We start from the raw sequence: 19,902 nt of genomic DNA, 5'->3' as shown, positions 1-19,902 counted from the left end.
GCGGGCTTGGGCCTTGGTCCGGCCGGGAGGGAGGGCTGGGGAGCCAGCACCCATTCACTCATTGCTTACACACTGGCCCTCTGCTCCACGCTGGGCTCTGACACGCAGATGGACCCCATGGAGCCCGCCTCTCCACCAGTGGACATCCTAAGGGGGGGGTGGGGCGGCGCGGATGGTCCAGCCTGGTGACAGGGGGACCCCGGGCTAGCGGAGCAGGACCAGCTTCCTGGGAGAGTACACGCTCCGTCCTGAAGGCCAAGTGAGATCGTCTCGGTGGAAAGGACGCTGTGCTCGGAGGCCAAAGGAGGAGCTGCCCGGGCAAGCTCAGGATGCCACACACAGGCTGGACGTGACCCCTGTGTGGGGGCCGTGGCGGGCAGGAGCGGGGCAGAGGGCTCCCGGGAGAGGTGGGTGGATGGTTCCCTGGGCTCTCGTTCCCTGGGTCTCCGGGAAGTCAAAGCCGTGTCGGCTTCCTCTTTTCTCTGTCAATGGCCGTCAGACTTGAAGTCAGGGTGCCTATGGGTGGGTCACACGTGGGAGCTGGTCAGTGCCACACCAGGAGAAGACAGGGGCCGTGGCAAGGTCTCATCTGCAAGATGGGAGCAGAGGCGAGAGAACAGCAGCTCGGTGCTCCCCACCCGGCCCACGGCCCCTGCCACCTTGTGGTACACCGAGGGCAGCCAGGCCGTCACCTGGGGCCTCTCCACCAGGCTTGGTCCTTCCGGGGCCTCCCGGAGCGGAAGGTTCAGGTTGCGAATGAAGCGACACAGACTTGCCAGAAGCTCAGGGCCCGGCATCTCTCTGATGGAAACTCTTCCGAGTGGCAGTGCCTGCCCGAAGCCCTCACCAACAGAAAGCCTCATCTTGAGAGGGAAGCAACAGGCCAGCAGGGTGGCTCCCTCCACGAATGCCCTGGGGCCATCCGAGCAGGACCTGCAGATGCCAGGACCCCAGAAAGAAGGTGTGACAGCGGAGCAGGAGGAGCAGCAGGAGGCGGTGGAGGTGGCATGGGGGGCCACCTGTGTCCATGGACACCTCATCAGGCTCAGACCCCTACCCCAGCCCCATGTTGCTCATCGGACCCTGTCCTCTGGGGTGATGCCGTCCCCACCCCATTTCCGTGGCAGTTCAGGAGCCCCTGTGCCCTAGGTGAGGTGAGTGGGGCTCAGACTGACAGGTGCGGCCCAAAGCTGCTGCCACGCAGGAATGTCCTTCCTCTCACCTCCACTGGATGGAGGGGTGGAAGTGTCCACCAAGACAGGGCATGACATAGCCCCACGTTTCAGGTTCAGGTTTTCCCTGGGGCATTGACCAACGTAACCTCCACACCCAGACAGGAGGGAGGATTAGTCCTTAGCCAGACCTTTCAGGTGCAGATTGAGGACTGAAGGTCCAGAGCAAAAGGGTTTCCCAAAGCCACATGGGTCTCAAGGGGAAAAGCTGATTTTGGAGCCTAGGCTGTAGGATTTCACGTCCAGGGCTTTTCCTGCTGCACTGGGAAAGCTTTGCTTCATGTACACCCTCCCACCCTCCTGGAACATCTACTTGCTGGAGGCGTGCACTCAGAGGTTGATGGATGGGATCCTGGATGGATGGGTAGATGAATGGAGGCGTGGATGGACGGATGGGTGAATAGCCATAGGTAAATGGCTAGGTGGATGGAGGATGGATGGATGGATGGATGGATGGATGGATGGATGGACGGACAGACAGATGGACAGCGGCATGGGTAAATGGATGGGTAGATGAAAGATGGATATGGATGGACGGATGGACAGAGGTGTGGATGGACAGATGGGTGGATGGATGGATGGATGGATGGACAGACAGATGGACAGCGGCATGGGTAAATGGATGGGTAGATGAAAGATGGATATGGATGGACGGATGGACAGAGGTGTGGATGGACAGATGGGTGGATGGATGGATGGATGGATGGATGGATGGATGGAGCCATGGGTAAATGGGTGGGTGGATGGATAGGTGGACAGGGCGTGGGTAAATGGATGGGTGGACGGATGGTGGATTGATGGGTGGATAGAGGCAGGGGTAAACGGGTGGGTGGATGGAGGAAGGCTGATGATGGATGGATGGATGGACGGACGGATGGACAGAGGTGTGGGTAAATGAATGGGTGGATGAATGATTTGTGGGTGGGTGGGTGAATGGGTGGATGGATAGAGGCATGGGTAAATGGATGGGTGGATGGAGGATGAAGGATGGAGGGATGGGTAGACAGAGGGGTGGGTGAATGGATGGGTCGATAGAGGATGGATGATGGATGAACGCGTGGACAGAGGCATGGGTGGATGGATGAGTAGATGGACGATAGACGGATAGTGAATGGATGGACGGACGGAGGCATGGGTGGATGGATGGGTGGAAGGAAGATTGGTGGATGAGTATAAGGAGAGATGAAAAGAAGGAAGGAGATGGATGGATGACGGACGAAGAAATTGATGGGCAGATAGATTGGTGGGTGGTATGCGGAGGTGAACAGATGGACAGACTGGATGGTAGACCACAGCCAGCTGGGTGGAGTGTAGACAAAGGGCGGCATGGGGGACAAGCACCGAGGCTTTGCGGTTGCCAGGCTGAGGTTTGGACTTAAGTGTTACTAGAGGAAGACTCACCTCTGAGTCCTGGTTTCCTCATGTGGGTACTGCTGCCCACCATGGAGGGGCATCAGGAGACCAAAGTAGGGCCATGTGCAGAGGGTCCCCACCCGTCACCTCCCCATCCCTCTGAGGTGTTGCCCCAGAGTCATGGCTGCTGGAGGCTGACATTTCCTGTCCCCCTTCACCAGCGGACGAGGAAGACGAGGCCCCCAGCTGCCTGTGGCTACCCTTGCGGACCCTGGATGGGCCAAGCCTGCCCGAACCTGACCCCCTGGACCTACGAGGAACTGTCCCTGCACCTGCTTCCTCACCCTCCCCGCCAGCCTCTCCGGCCTCGGTGCCCCCTGCAGCTGCATTCCCAGGGGCCCTTGGACCCTCCCCGCCCTCCACTGTGCCACCCCCGCCCCCTGGGAGGCCCGCAGCGGAGGCCTCCGAGTTTGAGCAGCGACTGCTGGACTCCCATCGGCGACAGGGCGCCCTGCTCTCCCACTGGTCTCAGCAGCAGAGTGCACTGATGGCCCAGCAGAACCTGCTGCTCCAGAGGCTGGCCGAGCAGACCCAGCGGCTGGCCGACGGCGTCGAGGCCCTCAACCGGACCCTCGAGAAGCTGGTGGAGGCCTGCCCGGCCCGGGGAGCCTCGCCCACAGTCCTGGACGGCACCCCTGCTGGGGGAGTGGCCTCTGGGCCCACCAGAGGCCCCCAGGGCAGCCCCCAGGGCCCCCACCCGGGCCTGGAGGTCTTCTCAGGGATGATCCTGAAGGTGGAAGAGGAGGTCTAGGGTCTGGTCCCTGGAGGGCTGCACGAGGAGCGGGGACCCCAGCCCTTCTGAGAGGCAGGCTGGGGGACAGCAGGGCGGAGTTGGGGCCTCGATGGAGCCGGCAAGGACACAGGACACACTCGTGCAGGGAAAGGCTCTGGGGCCGGTCGGTGGTCCTGGACAGAAGTCTACTCAGGGACGTTGTGGCTGGAAGACGCAGAGGGGCGCTGGCGGGGCCCGGCCTCCGCTCCCGTCCCGCGCTCTCACCTGCTGTGCCGAGTGCCTTGGAGGGCAGAGCCAGCACCCCCCTGCGGCCACAGGGGCTATAGAGGGTTCGGTGTCCCCAGACCTGGAGGGGTGGCTCAGCGGGGTGTCAGGAAGGTCCCCAGAGGGTGACCCGGAGGGCCCGCCGGAAGCCTCCTCCTCCTGGACGTGTGGACGCTGTGGGCTGGGCTCCTGCGGTTTTCTTGGTTCTGCCCAGGACGCCCCCGTCTTGCAGCCTGCGGTCATTTCTGCCCGGTGTTAGATCTGTGGTCTGACAGACACACGTGTGCATATATGTCACCTGGTACTGTATGGGGCGGGATACCATTTTGTACCTACTGATGTTTCTTGCAGAAAGAATTATTTTTCCTACATAAGCATAAAATAACAACGGAGAAGGCCCTGCCGGTGGTGATGCTCGCGAGCAAATGAGACGGAGCCCGGTCCTGTTCCTCACGCGGGCTGTGCCTTTGTGTTCGGCCCCAGCAGGGAGCCCTGAGCGCTTGCTGGGTTTTCAGATCTGCTCTCTCCGTTACCTCCTGTGCCCCTGGGCGGGGGGGGGGGGGGGGTGGGGGGGGTCCCTCAGGGAGCTGGGGCCAGCCCTTGGCCCTCTCAGACTGAGCTTGGGCTGCAGCCACACAGCCTGGGAGGCTGTTGGGGATCAGGAGGGGAGGGCAGGGGTCCCCAGGGCCTCGCTGGTCTTGGGCCTCGTGCCCTCTGCCCGCCTCCCCTTTACTTCCTTCTCCTGACCCTTGTGGATAAAATCCTTCATGCAGGAGCCTGAAGGATCGGCATGGGCCGGGCAGCATATTGGTGCCAGGGCTCCCGGGGAAGCCCCCACACTGAGGAGGGCCCGGACCCGCGTCACTGGCACATTGGGCGGACCCTCTTCTGGTTTTCCATTTTCACCGTGAGCCAGCAGCGTGTCGGTGACTTTGTCTACAGAAGGGAGCCAGAGCTCTCTGGCGATTCAGCCAGCTGCCCCCTGCGACACGGCCTGGCCGCCCTCGCAGCCTCCTCTCCCTCTAGTCGCAGGTGGTGCCGTTTGTCAATGGCTGCCTTACTCAGGTGGCCCCGCCCTGCGAAGCCTTCCGTCCGCTCCGCAAACCTCGGATCCTTCTCCACACGCTCTCGAAGCCACCGTTAGTCTTCTCTGTGGGTGGAAGGGATGGGCTGTCCTTGTCCGATGAAACGTGCCTGACTGGTTGACATTCACCTCCCTACTGTCCATGAGCACTGCTGCCCCTTGCTTGTGCCACCTCCAGTGGAAACTGAGCCCTGGCCCCGGTCACACTCTGGGCCCTGATCTGGTCACACGCTGGTCCTCGATCCTGGTCACATGCTGAGCCCTGACTGTTGTTACACTTTGACCCCTCACCCTGATCACATGCTGCGCCCTGACCCTGAGCCCTGGCCCCACTTACTTCCATAATGTCCATCAGGAGCCCCCTTGGGGCCTGGCCCTGTACTAAGTGCGTAGATGCACAGGTGACCAAGGGAGACCAGAGGCCTCTCCTCCCAGTGCTCACGGTCTGCTGTAGGAAACGACACTAAGCAAGTAAACACGTGTCAGGTAAGTGTTTTCTGTGTAGAAATCAAAACTAGATCTGGTTGTATTTGAAAGAAACCCCGAGTAGCATGTTGTAGATAATGACTACAAGTATGACTTAATTACTTAAGAGATTTCTGTGGCGAGTGGTCCAGCGCGGCAGGGTGGCCCTGTGGTCCTCGAGGACCCACGTGGCTTATGGCCCCCTGCTCCGTGGCGATGCTCACGGTCCAGGATGGCTGCAGGACTCCCACCATTGCGCTCATGTCCCAGGTAGCAGGATGAAGAGAAGGGATAAGTAGGCACATCCACTCCTCCGAGGACGCCTCTCCTTGCGACTCCTCCCATGGGCTAGGAAGTTAATCAGGTGCCCCCACTAAGTCCTAATAGAAGCTGGGAAGTATCTTTATAGCTTTAGCCCAAAATGGAGGTTCTGTTACTGAAGGCAGGGAGATGAACGGGCGACCCCACCATGGGAGCCAGTGGTATGACCGAGTGGCCCTGAAGACCGGGTAGAAATGCGGCCAGGGGAGCGGGTGAGAGGGGCAGGGCCGGCAGAGAGTCCAGGGTGAGGCTGGGGAAGAGCGACCCCACCCTGCTGGGGCCTGAGAGGTGGGGCGTCCAGGTCCTGTGGCTGCCGTGCGCCCTCCGGCCCCTGCGGCTGGAGCCCTGTGCCGCACACTGAGGGCCGGGGAGGAGCATGGCGGGGACAGCGGCCCGGACTCAGGGATGCATGAGGGGGCCGGGCGATGACGCGGGGAGAGCAGGGGCCCCGGCCAGCCCCGAGTGCGGGTCCTTGTGCACGGAAGGGGAGCCGAGTGGTCCTGGACGTCGGCCTCGCACCCGATTTGGGTGCATCCAGAAGGTGTCTGCGACCGAGACGGGAGACGTTTCTGTGGGTCTGTGGCTTGACCACAGGGCCTTCCGTGGTGTGTTCCAGAAGGCCGGAGAGGCTGCGGGTCACCTGACCGCGCCCCTTGTACAGATGGCAAACCTGAGAGCCTGGGGTGCACTGGGGGTGCAGGGGTGACGCCCAGGTCCTTGCCCTGTCCCCTCACGGCTCTCCCCGCAGACCAGCGAGGCCGGGTCCCGCCCTGGAGTCGCCTCGGGACATGCGGGCCTTTGGGCACATCTGCTCTTGGAGCTTAGCCAGCCCAGACGGCTCTCCCGGTATAGAACAGTTCAACGTGGGAAACCCACGATTTAAAAAGCTTGGCTTCCAGGGCGCCTGGGTGGCTGTCGGTTAAGTGTCTGACTCTCGATTTTGGCTCAGGTCATGATCCCGAGGTGGTGGGGTCGAGCCCCGTGTCTGGCATGGTGCTGAGCACAGAGCCTGCTTGGGATTCTCTCTCCCTCCCTCTGCCCCTCCCCTGCTCCAGCGTGCTCTCTCTGTCTTTCCCTCAAGGAAAGAAAAATGCTTTGCTGCCTTGCAAAGAATAAACAAAGTAACTGGCCTGGCTCCCTGCCGGCTGTCGCCTCCCCCCACCGCCCTGATGGAATGTGCTGGAATGGGGAACAAGTTTAGGGCTGGCTGACCTGCGATCCCAGACCTGCCAGGGCCCTTCACTGAGGGAACAGGACAGTCGGGCGTCTGTGCTGCGCACAGAACGAGAGGCCCACGCGAGCCCACAGTCGGAGGTCACCCCGTGAGTCACAGGGCCGCTGAGTGGAAAGCTGAGGACACAGCAACAATGGCAGGAATGACAAAACAGGCCCCGTCATGAGCCGAATTGTGTCCCCGGAGCCACACCCGAGTCCCACCCCCAGGGCCGCAGGGTGACTGTGCTCGGAGGTGGGCCTTTGCGGAGGTGACTGAGGTAAAGGAAGGCACTGGGGGCCCTGATCCAGGCTGGTGTCCCCACAAGAAGGGGAGGCCAGGGCGCAGACACGCACGGGGATTGGGGGGGCGACCACGAGAGGACACGGGGAGGGGACGCCCCCCCACGTGCCGGGGACAGGCCTCAGGAGGACCGGCCCTGCCCGCTCCTGGGTCTCGGACCCACGGCTGCCACGGCCGGGAGGAGCCCGTATCCGTGGTCTCAGGCGCCAGCCCGTGGTGTCAGTTGTCCGCCGAGCTGACCACACAGGCCCCAGAGTGGCTTCAGCTGTTGGAATGAATCAAGCATGTAACATAGATAGTTCTTACGAAATATTTTCAAATAAGATGGAATCACAAAAGTGAACAATGAGAGGTTATCAGAAGCGACCCAGTGTGTCTGGAAAATCAAGTGCAACTTTAAGTCATGAAGAAGTTCACGGAGGCCCGCGTGTCCGGGCGTCTGGTCGCAGAAAGTGCCAAACAACAGATGAAGGGAACCCCGGAAATGCTACAGTGTTAGAGCTGTGAGCCGGCGGCGGCGAAGAGAGGAGCTCATCCAGCCCGCCATCCAGGACGGGGGAGGCGGAGGGACGCGGGCGGCAGGCCTGCGGGGAGAAGCGTGGACACCAGGGTCCCAGGGAAGGGATCTCGTCGCAGCGAAGAGAAGGGAAGAGGCGACTGTTTTACATGAACGTCGGCAACGAGGGCAACTGCAGAACCAGGAGGGAGGCTGACCGAGCGCTGAGCAAACTGTCAAGGTAACATTGTGTTTCCAACAAAACGGTCCTTCAGGAGCAAAGACAAAATGCAGATGTTTCCATACATGTGGGAACTTGGAGGGCTCACCACCAGGAGACTTTCCCCAGAGGGGTTTCTGAAGGCTGGACTGCAGGAAGGAGGGAGCAAAGCTGGAAGGTCTGTAACACAGGTGAATACGGAGGCGGGTCCAACAAACGGGCGTGTGAAATAATAAAGTTATTCTGCGATAAAATAATAATTGTGACAATAGCGTCTGTTTCGCGGGTTGCATTTTTAGAAAGCACAGGCCAACAGTCGGACAAAGCTAGTATGCCGGTTGGGACGAATGGTTAATCCCATCTGTTATTTGCAGGGAAGTTAAATATTGGTTAATTTTAGCTTCTGTTAATAGTTACACTTGGTAAAAACTCAAGGGTTCCTTCATCAAAGTTAAAAACTTAGCCTCTGCAAAAATCCCTGTTCAGAGGTTGGGAACACAAGTTACTGACGGAGAGAAAATATTTGCAAGTCACACATCTGACAGAGGACTTGTATCCTGTATATATAAAGAGTTCTCTGAATTCAGCAGTAAGAAAATGGGCAAAAGATTTGAGCAGAAATTTACCAAAGAAGATGCACAGATGGCGTCGGAGCGTCACCAGCTGTTGGAGAAATGCAAATTGGCACGTCAGGAGCTCCCGCCGCCAGCCTGCCCGAGTGGCCAAAGGAGGAGACGCCCAGACGCGGGGAACCCCGGGCTGCCTGTGCACCGCCGGCGGGACAGCCACCCTGGAAGCCCGTTTGGGAGTTTCTTAAGTTAAATACACTGCCACCAGTTGCATTTATCCTAGAGAAGCAGAGAGTCACGTTCACAGCAAAAGCTGCACACACGTTCGCAGCACCTGCGTTTGTGAGAGTCCCAAACCGGACAGAGCCAAGGTGTCCTTCCGTGGTAGATGGAAACTGCAGTGTGTCCACGCCGGAGGGCTGCCCAGCGGTGAAGGAGGACGAGCAGCCTGCGGGCTCTGAGCCCACCGGCCAGGCCTGGGGGTCATGTGCCGCGTGTGTCCCTGTACAGAACGCTCGCCAAGTGGCTGTGCGGCAGGAGTCTCGCACAGAGAGTCGTGACACCGAGGCTCTTCTTTCCGGAAGCAACTTTATTCTTGCCGGCACCGCTCAGTTGGGTTCGTACCCAAAGGACTGAGCCCCGAACGCCGTGTGGCATGGTTTTCTCTGTATCTTCTACTTCTTTGACTCCCATATATGGTAACACGCAAACGTGTAGTCTGATTCAGTGATCTCATGTTACAAGGTCGTGACGGATGTTGTCAAGTAAGCAAAGAGCAAGGTTGCCTTGAGGTTGCTTTTCGCTCCTTAGGGAGGGGAACTGACCACTGCCGCGCTGTGGCGATGCGTGGCGGAAGGGGAGCCGAGGTGGCCGGGCGTGGCTGCGGGGGGCTGCCCGAGGGAGCCCGAGCGCCGCAGGGCAGAGGTGTGTGGGTCACCACGGTGCTGGCCAGAGTCTGTGTGCCTGGGAGGATCACACCGGCCGGATGTGCACAGAAGGAACTAGTAAGAAGTGCGAGATCTGAGGCCAGGGTCACCTCTGAAAGAGGAGGGTTAGGGTATCTAACTTCCAAACCAGTAAAAATGGAGTAAGAATACAATTAAGCAAACAAAAATTCTCTTTGAACATGAAAAGAAGAAAACAAGGAAACGAAAATAATATAGAAGAAAAAAATACAGCAAAAGGGAAATGGGCAATCCTGTCCGGGAAACACATTTCCGCAGGTGGGTTCAAAGAGCCCGGGGAATGTCCAAGATCGTCCGACTGGAGGCAAAAGGTCTCTGCCGTTTATAAGAGGACAAGGTGACGATGTAGCTGCTCCCGCTGAAACCCCCTCCCCCCACCCCACCGCCTACAGTGCAGGAGGCAGTGTTGGCTTCAGACAGTGGACGTTAGGACACATACATGTTCGTAAATACTAGGAAAAGGAGTAAATGAATTAAATGTGATGAAGAGAATTATCCTGTAACAGTGGCCGCCCAGCAGGAAAATGAAAACTCCACACCTGGATACACCTAATAGAACAGCTCAAAATGAGGTCAGTCACGGCCTTCCCTCCCCAGAGGGAGCCCAGCATCCCGGAGGCTCCAGCCGCACGCGGGGCTCGCGCACAGGAAGTTAGCAGACAGACAGGGTTCCGCTTGCCGACACTCACTGAACTGCACCGGTGAGCACACGTGGCCCTTCTCCAGTACGCCTGGGACCCGTGCACGCTTCGACCACAAATCAGATATAAAGGGTCAATAGACTGCGGAGCCCGAGTCAGTGCTGCATAAAACAGCGACTTCTAGAAAATGCAGTTGGAGAAATGCAGTCTTCAGATGTAAGTAACTTGAAAAATACGGTTTTTTTTTGTATGTTTGGAAATTTAAGAAGAGCTCCAAGTAACTCAGGTCAAAGAAGAAACCGTCAATGGGTGTGTGAGAAAGACGTGAGCGAGTGACGATGAAGCGGGCCATGTCCTCGTCTGCCGGACGCTTCAGAGATTGCTGGCCCGAAACGCCTTGACCACGAACCAGGAAGAGGCGGAACATTACCGTATGAAGATATTAAAGAGATTAAGTAAAAGAACCACAGAAAAAAACCAGAGAGTTAGAAGGGAGAACCGTGTAGAGACGGGGCATGTTCAGTGAGTCATAATAGTCTCCACAAAGCCAAAAGCAGATTGTTCGGGAACGCCGTGAAAACAGACAAGCCACTGATAAGATGGATGCAGGAGGAAAAGAGCAGAAATTCCAAAATAAGAATTCTGTGAACAATTTATGCCACCCTAGCTAGAAACTTAGAAATCAAACGGGCCGATTCCTGGAGAAGCGCTGGGCCGCCACAGACCAGGCACAGGGCCCCCAGCGGCTGCCGCGGAGAGCACTGGGCCCGTGTGGCCTCTCAAGTATGCTCCTCCGACCTCCAGGGAAGAGGTCCGGCCTCTACAGACTTTTCTAGAGAGCAGAGAGAGGGGAATTCCAAATTCGTGATACAGGGTCAAATCAGAGATGGCCACACGGCCAAGGAGCACGGTGGCCCCGCCTGTCCCAGGACCGTAGACACGGCAATCCCGGGTAAAGCATCAGCCAGCCACACTGTGTCCGTGACCGACCTTGCAGGACACACACGTGTTCACACATGCATGCATGCACGTGCACACTCGCGCGCACACACACACACACACACACACACACACACACACCTGCACGCATAGGGGTCTTTGCTGCAAGGACCAGGGCTGACGACAATACCTGTGTGCTGCACACTGACTGACTGTCGCCCTGCGGCCCCTTGCCTGGCCCTCTGCCCACGAGCCCAGCTGCCTGACCCGTGGGAACCGAATAACCGGCCCGACTGGCAGCAGGAAGTGGTGAATGTCCATCTTGGCCCAGGGCAGGTGCTCAACCAGTGTGGGTCTCCTTTCAACCCCGGTCACCCTCCCCTTTGCTTTCCTATCGGAGAGGATCCCCCTGGTTCATCCCCTGCGGCTGGCACCCCCGTGCTGACCCCGTGCCGACTTGTCTGCTGGGGCACCGTCTCTCCCGAGTATGACACTGGCTCCGCGAGGCAGGGCTCTGGCTGCGTCCCTGCCTGGTGCCTAGGACAGTGCTTAGCATGCAGTAGGTGCTCAGTAAAAGCACGTCGTGCAGGAATTGGTGGGGGTGGGGCTTCACAGGCGCCCCCCCCCCCCCCACCGGGAGGCAAGGCTGGGCCTGGTGCATTGGGCAGTGAGGTGAGGAGGCACATGAAGGTCCTGTGGGGTCAGGCCTGGAGTCCTCCCCTCCCCTCCCCTCCCCTCCCCTCGCCTCCTCCCTCCTCCCTCTCCCTTCTCCCTTCCTCCCTCCTCTTTCTCCCTTCTCCCCTCCTCCTTCCTCCCTCCCCTCCCCTCCTCTATTCCTTTATCCCCCCTTCCTCCCCCTCCCTCCTTTCCTCCTCTCTCCTCCTCCCTCCTCCCTCTCCCTTCTCCCCTCCTCCCTCCTCTTTCTCCTTTCTCCCCTCCTCCCTCCTCTTTCTCCTTTTCTCCCCTCCTCCCTCCTCCCTCCCCTCCCCTCCTCTGTTCCTTTATCCCCCCTTCTTCCCCCTCCCTCCTTTCCTCCTCTCTCCCCTCCACTCCCCTCCTCCCTCCTTCCTTCCTTCTAGAGTCAGTTGACCTTCCCTGGTGCTCAGGCTCTGGGCTGCTTGTCCCCTGATCATGACTTGACCTTTTCCATTTTCCTCTCTGTAAAATTAGAGGTTTGGATCTGGTCAGCATCTCAGATACTTTTGCTGGGTGCCTGCCAGCCGTCAGGTTCTGGGCTCAAGCTGTCCAGGCCCAAGGAAGGGGTCATCCCTGGGCCCGGGTTGGGTGGGTGGAGCCCCTCTCCCGCTCCTGAAGGCCAGCTGGCTTCCTGGCCACCAGCCAGCACCCAGAGGAGGCTTTGGGCGCGCTCTTCCTGGCATTCTTGGTGACGGGGTGTTTTCAGCACCACTGCCCAGAGACCCCGCTGCCCCTGGCCAGGCCTGTTGACGCCTGCTGTGGGGGGAGGGGAGTGTGTATCGACGGGGGTTGGGGCTGCCTTTTCATTTGGAGACTGAGCAGGTTAAATAAGCAGCAATTTGATTTTGTGAGGGCCCAAGTGTGTGCGATGTCCCTGGGTGAAGGGAACAATCTCATTTTCGTGATCAGATTGTTACAGATTCTCTCCTCCGTCTGCTGAGAAATGTACATGCGAACTGTGTTCCAGACAGCTGGTGGGAACGTGGGGGGCAGTCAGAGGGTGACCCTGTGTGCACTTGGGCCCCAGGGCCTTGCCCTTCCCGTCTGCAGCGGCTGTGCGGAGACCCACCGGCCCTGCTCTGGATGAGCGCCGTGCAGGAAAACAACCCTCGGCCAAGATTTAGATCAATCCGCTCAGTGTTTAATAAATGCCCTGCGCGCAGCACCCGGGGGCCAGAGCCGCAGACCCCCTCCCACCAGCAGGGCGGGGCTGGGGTGGAGGACAGGCCAGGGGGGCCCAGCGAGGGAGGGGGATGCTCTCCTACCTTCATCAGTGTGAAGCAGCCGGGCACTCTGTCCCAGAGCCCCCTGGGAGATGAGCTCCTGACAGGGCCCTGCACCTGACTCAGCCCCCCACCTACCTGTCCCACTGTCCTCGGCCACTCGGAGCAGCTTCAGATCGGGCAGGCCTGAGTTCAGGGCCGGCACTGCCACAGCCCTGCTCCATCGTGACTCTGGGGTGGTCCCACTCCTCTGAGCCTGCCGTACGACGCCCAGGATGTCGGGGACACTGGGTGACAGGTCTGGTCTCTGGGCTGGCGGTGGGGGCATCCTGGGGTTGGGGCCTGTGGAGCCTGCAGGCACGCGGGGCGACGGGTGCGGGTCCTGGGGCCAGGCCTCCGGGCTGCTCTGGGCTGCAGGGAGCTCCCGCAGGGGGCTCCCCCCAAGCCTGACGCAGCCCTCCAGCCCCTCCCCGGCAGAGGCCTCGTTACCCTTTCTTGATCTGCCCAGATGGAGAACAGGGCTGGTCCTGGGGCGTGGCTGTGGAACCCCGTGTGCCGACCCCACTCCGTGTTCTTGTCTGGCTGGTCAAGAAAGTGGGCGCGCATTTTGGGCGCTGGGAGGGTCAGCAGGACGCCGGCCAGCAGGCTGTGGGAGGGCGACTTGAGGCGGCTGGCCAGCCTGGCCACCGTGTTCCTATTTTATGGGCCAGGGTCAGGGGTGTCCTTGAGGCCCAGGAGAAACTGCCAGAGAGAGAGGCTAATTAAATGCCAGCACTGTGGGCCAGACAAAGGTGGAGGATAAATCAGCATGGCTTAGGTTGACTGGGAAAGGCCTCCCAGAGGAGGGGAATGAAACTGCTTTGAGACACCAGCGGGATCTTAGAGCTGGAAAGGCCTGCCCCCTAGGGTGGGGGAACTCAGACTTGGGTCCTCACAGCGACCCCATGAGGCAAGAAGCCTGTCACCCCATCGCACAGGTGAGGAACCTGAGGCCGGAGAGTTGGAGACTTGTCCCAGACTCAGTAAGCGCTCAGGGAGCACCTGCCCACAGCCCCGGGGGAGACAGGCACGGGCATGCCCTGGGGGCGCCGGCGAGCTTTTGTGTGTGTGTGTGTGTGTGTGTGTGTGTGTGTGTGTGCAAGTGCGTGTGTGCACGCCGGTGTGTGTGCACCTGAGCACACTTGCCTTCTGGGGCGGTGATAGGAGCACAGAGGAAGAAGTGGCCCATTTTCCGGATGTGGCTTCTCCAGGAGCTGGCCAGCTCTGCAGGAAGCGGCTGAGGGCTGATGGGGATGCAGGGAGCTGGGTGGGGGGCGGGGAAGAGCAGCGGGCCCGGGGCCCGACCCCCAGCCTCTGAGCTGTCCACCCCACCGTGCAAGGAGGAAAGGGCATCCGGCCGCACCTCACGACCACCCAGGCCGCTTGCCAGACAGACCCTTGTCTAGGGTGGATCTCCAGAGAGGCCCAGACCCGATCCACAAGTGCCTCTGGATTTGCACTTGGGGGACCGGCCTCCGGGGGCCCCTTCTAGCCCAGCTTCTGGCTAGCCCGGCAGCTCCAGGTCCCAGATTGAGCTCCGGAGGAGGACTGTGCCTGCAGGGAAGCTGCTCAGCGTCCCTGAGCCCTGGCCACAGGGCAGGCAGGTGGGAGGGCCGGGCCTGGAAGACGGTGGGTGGCCGGGGAGGAGGGAGGAGCGCCCTGAGGCTCTGGGCTGGGCGGGCAGCTACCAGCCTGCCCCTGGAGAAGCACCTGGCCTCCTGCCCAGCTCCTGTGTTCAGATGCACGAGGCCGGCTGTCAGGGATGTGACAGGCTCACAAAGAACCCGTGCCCACGCCAAGCGGACCTGCTCGGCCTCTCTGCTGCAGGAGAAGTCGGCCTCCCACCCTGCCCCGGGCCAGCTTTGCAGGCTTCAGCTGGGAGGGCCGTGGGAAGGCCTAGGTCCTCCAGAGTGAGGGGCTCTGTGTCTAAGGTCACCCCCAAGTGGGGAATTGCCTCCTTGAAAGGGGTGACGAGGGGACGCCACCCCACAGCAGGGTGATTGGGGGTGGGTGTATGCGTGGGAAGGTCCCATTCAAGACCGAAACAATGCAGTTTTTAAGGGACCGGGAATCTGGGCTTATTTTCAGCAGCTGTATGCAAATTATATGCAAATGAACCCGTTTTCCTTCCAGTACCTGTGGCCCAGAGCAACCATGTTCTAGAGGCCCAGAGTCAGCCCAGCCCCTTGCCTCCTTCACAGCAAGAATCCCCTTCTCCAGAAGCTGTGCTGCTTAGGGCCAGCTACTGCTGTTTACTTAACATGGGTTCTAATCCCAGTTCTGTGAATGACTGCTTGTGTCTGACCATCAGCACATTGCTTAATCTCTCCACTTCTCATGTTTCTTTTCTGTAAAATACACACCAGTAATGCCTCAGAGGGTTGCATGCGAGGCACTTGGCAGAGTGACTTGTTCTGATGACAGTGGTGGTGGTGATGATGGGTCCTCTTCCCAGGCATGGCACAGAGCACTGGGATAGTGGAGAAGAAAGGCATCTGTGTCTTTGAGACGCTTGTTTATTATGCAGAGGCCTCCCTAGTGTGGAGCCGGTGTCCCAACCTGTGTCCCTACCCCACCCTGTGTCCCGACTCTCTCAGCACTGGAGGCCTCTGTCCCTAAGAGCTCCACTATTCAGCTTCTCTCCACGGCCACCTCTCCTGTTAGTGGGGACCGTGGCTGACCTTTTCCAGAGCCCTTGGAAAAGAGCCACGCCAGGCAGGTGGGAGCATAGGGGAGGCTGTGGCCACATGGCCTGGCACCCAGGACCACACCCTGTCCTGTCTTCCCTGTGGGCTGCAGGGCCCTGTGACTTCCTCAGTACATCAGAGCCCCCACCCCGCTGTCTTCATTACACCCGAGGGGACTGCCTCCCAGCTGGCCTCCGGCTCCCGGAGGGAGGGCCCAATCTTGTCTCTCGCTGCCATTCTGGGGGTCGGCACGGGGCTAAGTGCAGAGTGAGGGTACGGGACCTGCCAGAGGGCCCCGCTTGGCCTTCTCGGAGCTCCCCCTGGGGCACTGCCGGGTGGTAGAGGGCATGGGGCACCGAGAGCTCCCCGGGTGTGGTCCGGTCCCTTATCCCACTCTTGGGCCGATGTGCCGTCCACGATTGGCTGCTGTCTGCCCAGTTTGTAGATAGGGACTGAAACCCGAGAAGGCTTGCGTTTGCCTTGAATCGTGCACCTGGGAGGTGATGGAGCAGGATTGGAATCTAGGTCTCTCTGATGGCCAGGCTCTCCCAGGTCCCTAAACACTTCTGGCAGAGCCAGAAAGGCAGGGAGGACCGGTATGAGGGAAGAGCCACAGAACGGTGGCCCGGGGAGAACCACGGGTGCAGCGGCCCCAGGGGGCAGCCCTCACTCCCACCCACCGTGCACAGAGAGGTGTTCTGAACTTTCTGGAAGCTCAGGGACTGGTGTACTTGGAGTCTGGAGTGGGCTTGACGGGACAGGCAGCTTCCTTCGGGGCCGAAGGGGGTTGGCTGGGCAGCTCGGCTGAGGGAGCCATGGAGGAAGGGAGGGCCCGCGTGCCAGGCCGTGCAGGTGGCCGCCGGAGAAGCCAGTGCAGCCCGAGCCTTGGAGGCGGCTGAGTCCAGCTGGCGGAGCCCTGCCTTGTGCAGACAGACAGACACAGGTTTGATTTCATTGGAACACCTCAATGCTGCCAGGCCCGCGGGACCAGGGCCCACGGCTCCACTGTGCTTTCCGCCAGGAAAGAGGGAAAGGAGACGCAGAATTGTGTTGCTCTCAGCAAAAAGCTGGGAATACCTGCGCGAAATCATTCCTGTCTTCTGGAAAGGGCTCCGCTCTTCCCACATCCCTCCTCCCAGTCCAGCCTGGCGTCTGAAGGGGGCTGGAGGCGGCAGGAATGAGCAGCAGGCCATCTCCTGCCCTCTCACCAGCCCCGCTGTTAGTGTGGCCCCCGCCGTCCCTGCTGCGTCACCGAGAAAGGTCACGCCCAGCCCTGGCTGGGCGGGGCCTGGTTGTGTGGTTCAGAGCCCCTCCCGCCACCGAGCCTGTTCCTCCGTCAGCACGGCCTGCCCAGTCCAGTCTCCCTAAAATGCCCCCTGAGGGGGAGCTGTGTCTGGTCTGAGGCCACTCATCTGTGTGAGCCACAGAATGCCATCCTCCGGGGTGCAGGACAGGGGAGGGGGCCTTGTGTGCTCCTTTGCATGTCCTCGTACCTGGGCAGTACCTGACAAAGAGCTAGCCTGTCCCCTCGTCACTCAGCCCGGCCTCGCACCTGTCCTAGGCCAGAGACAGGGCAGGAAGTGACATGCCCATCACACAGATGAAACAGCCAAGGCACAGGGAGGTTAGGGGACCTGCCCGGCGCAAGGAGGAGCCAGGATGGGGACTCTGTGCCGAGGCCACCTCAGGCCTGCCTCCAAGCCACTGCAGACAGGAATGATGAGGGCGGTGACGGCCATCGGTAAACCAGTGCACCTCACTGTCCCCACCAGCTCAGGGTCGCGGAAGAAACAAAGGTTGGAAGTGCCCTGACCTGCGTCCTGGCTGTGTTAGTTAATTGCTGCGGGACTTTGAAACCACCGTCTCTGAGCCGTCCCTCGTCATCCGGAATGTCTCCTTCCCAGGTCTGGGGGACTCGAGTGACACCATGCAGGTGACTGCCTGCCGGGAGCTCAGCACACGCGGGTGCCTCTTCTCGCACTGAACACAGCCACTGCCAGCACCACCTTGAACTCCGGGCCAGGCCAGGTCCCAGCCCCGAGCTACATCTGAAGAGAAGAGGCCCCGGGAGGCACAGTGACTTAGCCTGGGTCACACAGCCGGCCGGTGGCCCTGCCTGGCCTTCTTCCCGCCTGCTCCAATGCATTATTAATCTGGCCCACCTTCGGAAGATGAAGCAGTGTGTCTGTTTACCTCTTGACAGCAGAAAGGGAGAAGAACAAAATTAAACCAAATAAATCGCTCAGACGTCAAACAAGCTCTCTCTCAAAGCGCGTGCTCTGTGATAGAACACGGTGCCCGGCCCGCCAAGAAGTTACCGCAGGACGTGACCTGCTCCCCTGATGAGCCATGGCCACATCTCGTGGAGCCGCAGCTCCGAGAGAAGCCCCCGGAGTGGGCTTCTCGGGATGAGGACCCAGTGAACAGGGGATCAGAGTCTGGAGAACAAGGATGTGCCCGAAGTGCGTGGGGTGGGAGGTGTGCATCTGATTACAGATGACTTGGGGTCATCCACCCCTCAGTATTCCCATCCTGTAAATGGGCTCTCTGGTCCACGGAGGGAGTTTCGGGCTTGAGCGACAGCACCACGGACAGCCCCCTTTCCCTCCGGAGGCAGGGGTGAGGCTGGGCCACTGAGTCGTGCAGGGTCCCCGTGCCCTTCTTGCCCAGGTGCAGACCCCGGCCTCGGGGAGCAGTGGTGTGCCTTCGTCACTGTGCGAGCGACACGGGAGGGGACAGCCGGGGAGGCCGTCTGTGTGTGGGGCTCTGCCCTTCTCCACCTGACCCCTCGGGTCGCCTGCCCCTGCGCGCGGTGAGGTCAGGGTGCCGGGCGGCCATCCGGTCTGTGCGTTCCCGGGCTGTGTAGACTGTGTTCTCCACCCCTCCGTACTGGCTGCTTCGGGAACGCCAGCGAGCGCTGGTTAATGGCACTATCGGCGAGACAGATGAAGAGGCTCTGAAGGAAAAAACAAAAGCACAGGGACGCCTGTGGTCCCAGGACTGAGAGACCGCCGCACATGCTTTCATCGGAGAGCAGGCTTTCCCGCTCGCTGACGAGGCTGTGACGCGTGGCTGTCCCCCCTCCTCCGGCCCAGCCTGCGTGTGTGACCGGCGCAACCCCCGCCGAGCTGCCACCGTGCCACCCATGGTCCCTACGGCTGGCGGCCACCAGAGCCTCCCTGTCCACCTTGAGGAAGGGAGCAAGGGCCCCAGAGTCACACAGCAGGTTAGTGGCGGGATTTGCCGACAGCCCTTCCATTGATCGGAGCTTCTCACGCGCCTCCTGGCCTCAGTCGGCTGTGTGGCCATGGTCACGAAGGATCCCAAGTCTCGTGGCTGGTTTTTCCTGGTTTTTACACGTCCACGGCAGGTTGGTGGTGGCTTTGCTCCTGTGCTTCTGACTCGGGGGCCCAGGCTGGCGGGGCAGCGCCCTCCTAGACGTCGCCGGGCTCCGGGTGGAGAGACCAGAGTGGAGGAAGAGCCCGCCGTGGCTTTGCAGGGTCTTCGTGGAGGAAGCCGGGGACTCCTGCTCGGGTGCGCTGACCTGAGTTTCCAGGGGCGGTCCCCCTGCCCTGGGGGAGGCAGCGGAGGGCGGTGGGCATCACGGAACAGAATGCACCCTCCACATCCCCAGAATTGCCGCCCCCCTCCGCCGTGCCCCTGCCCCCCCCGGCTTTCATCGGCCCTTCCTCCCCTCCCCTCTGCCAGGCCCCGCCCACCTTGGGGGTCTGGGAAACTCACCCGCTGCTCCTCCGCTCCCGGACTCAGTTCTCTGGGGTGAGTTCCCAGTAGCAGACTGCCCCTGTGCCAGGGAGGGGCCCCGGTGCCATCCTGTCCCCCTACTCACCTTGGCCACCCTCCACGTTTGGACCTTGCTCTCCTCACACCACCCCTGCGGGCCCCGCTCTCCTCAGCCCTCCCCCGCTGCTCAGTCCAGCCCCGACAGGGGACTCGCCTGGCACAGGGCCTCAGCCAGCTGTCAGGTCTCAGCTTCCACCTCTGGTCCAGGTGGGGCCTCAAGGCCCTGGAGGAGCCCCCACTCCCCGCCCCTCCCTCCTCCCTTGGGCACCCAGGCTCGGGGCTTTGCGGGTGTAGTGGATCCAGGGCTGAGGGCGTGCCGGTCGAGGAGGAGAGCCGTGCGTGCGGGGCGCTGTGTGGCTGTGGCCACTCCTGGCACTCGTGGGCACGAATGTACAGTTGTTGAATCCGTGAGGGCTCGATGGGCACGTGGAGGACGGCACGCTGTGGCCACTGTGGGCAGCAGCCTCAGGGCATGCTGGCACCTGTCAGGTGCTCCACAGGCTGGCAGAAATTGCTCAGGAAGAGGCGTGTGTTGGGTCCCCCGCAGGTGGAGGGATTCAGAATCGACCAGTTTCTGCCTGTGTAGACGGCATCTCAC

At 60.6% G+C, this 19,902-nt stretch overlaps 1 protein-coding gene across 12 annotated transcripts in view; it reads left to right on the top strand.

Moving 5' to 3' along the window:
* Window positions 1-19,902, top strand: part of TSNARE1 (t-SNARE domain containing 1) — a 151,603-nt gene that overhangs the window by 97,720 nt on the left and 33,981 nt on the right. For 5 of the 12 annotated variants that reach the window (XM_060611424.3, XM_060611420.3, XM_060611419.3 and 2 more), the window contains one exon: window positions 2,807-10,866. The exons of 2 other annotated variants lie outside the window; for them this stretch is intronic. In XM_060611424.3, the coding sequence (XP_060467407.3) occupies window positions 2,807-3,396 (590 nt within the window). In that variant the 3' untranslated portion in view covers window positions 3,397-10,866. Of the gene's footprint in view, window positions 1-2,806; window positions 10,867-19,902 lie in introns of those variants that run through there. 5 more of the 12 variants (XM_060611430.2, XM_060611427.3, XM_060611425.3 and 2 more) reach the window with 2 other exon arrangements.

The sequence above is a fragment of the Panthera onca genome, chromosome F2 (assembly GCF_046562875.1).
Source record: "Panthera onca isolate mPanOnc1 chromosome F2, mPanOnc1 haplotype 2, whole genome shotgun sequence".
Taxonomy (NCBI): Eukaryota; Metazoa; Chordata; class Mammalia; order Carnivora; family Felidae; genus Panthera; species Panthera onca.
The sequence above is the reverse complement of the archived record's forward strand: the minus strand, read 5'-3'. Positions and strand labels throughout refer to the sequence as shown.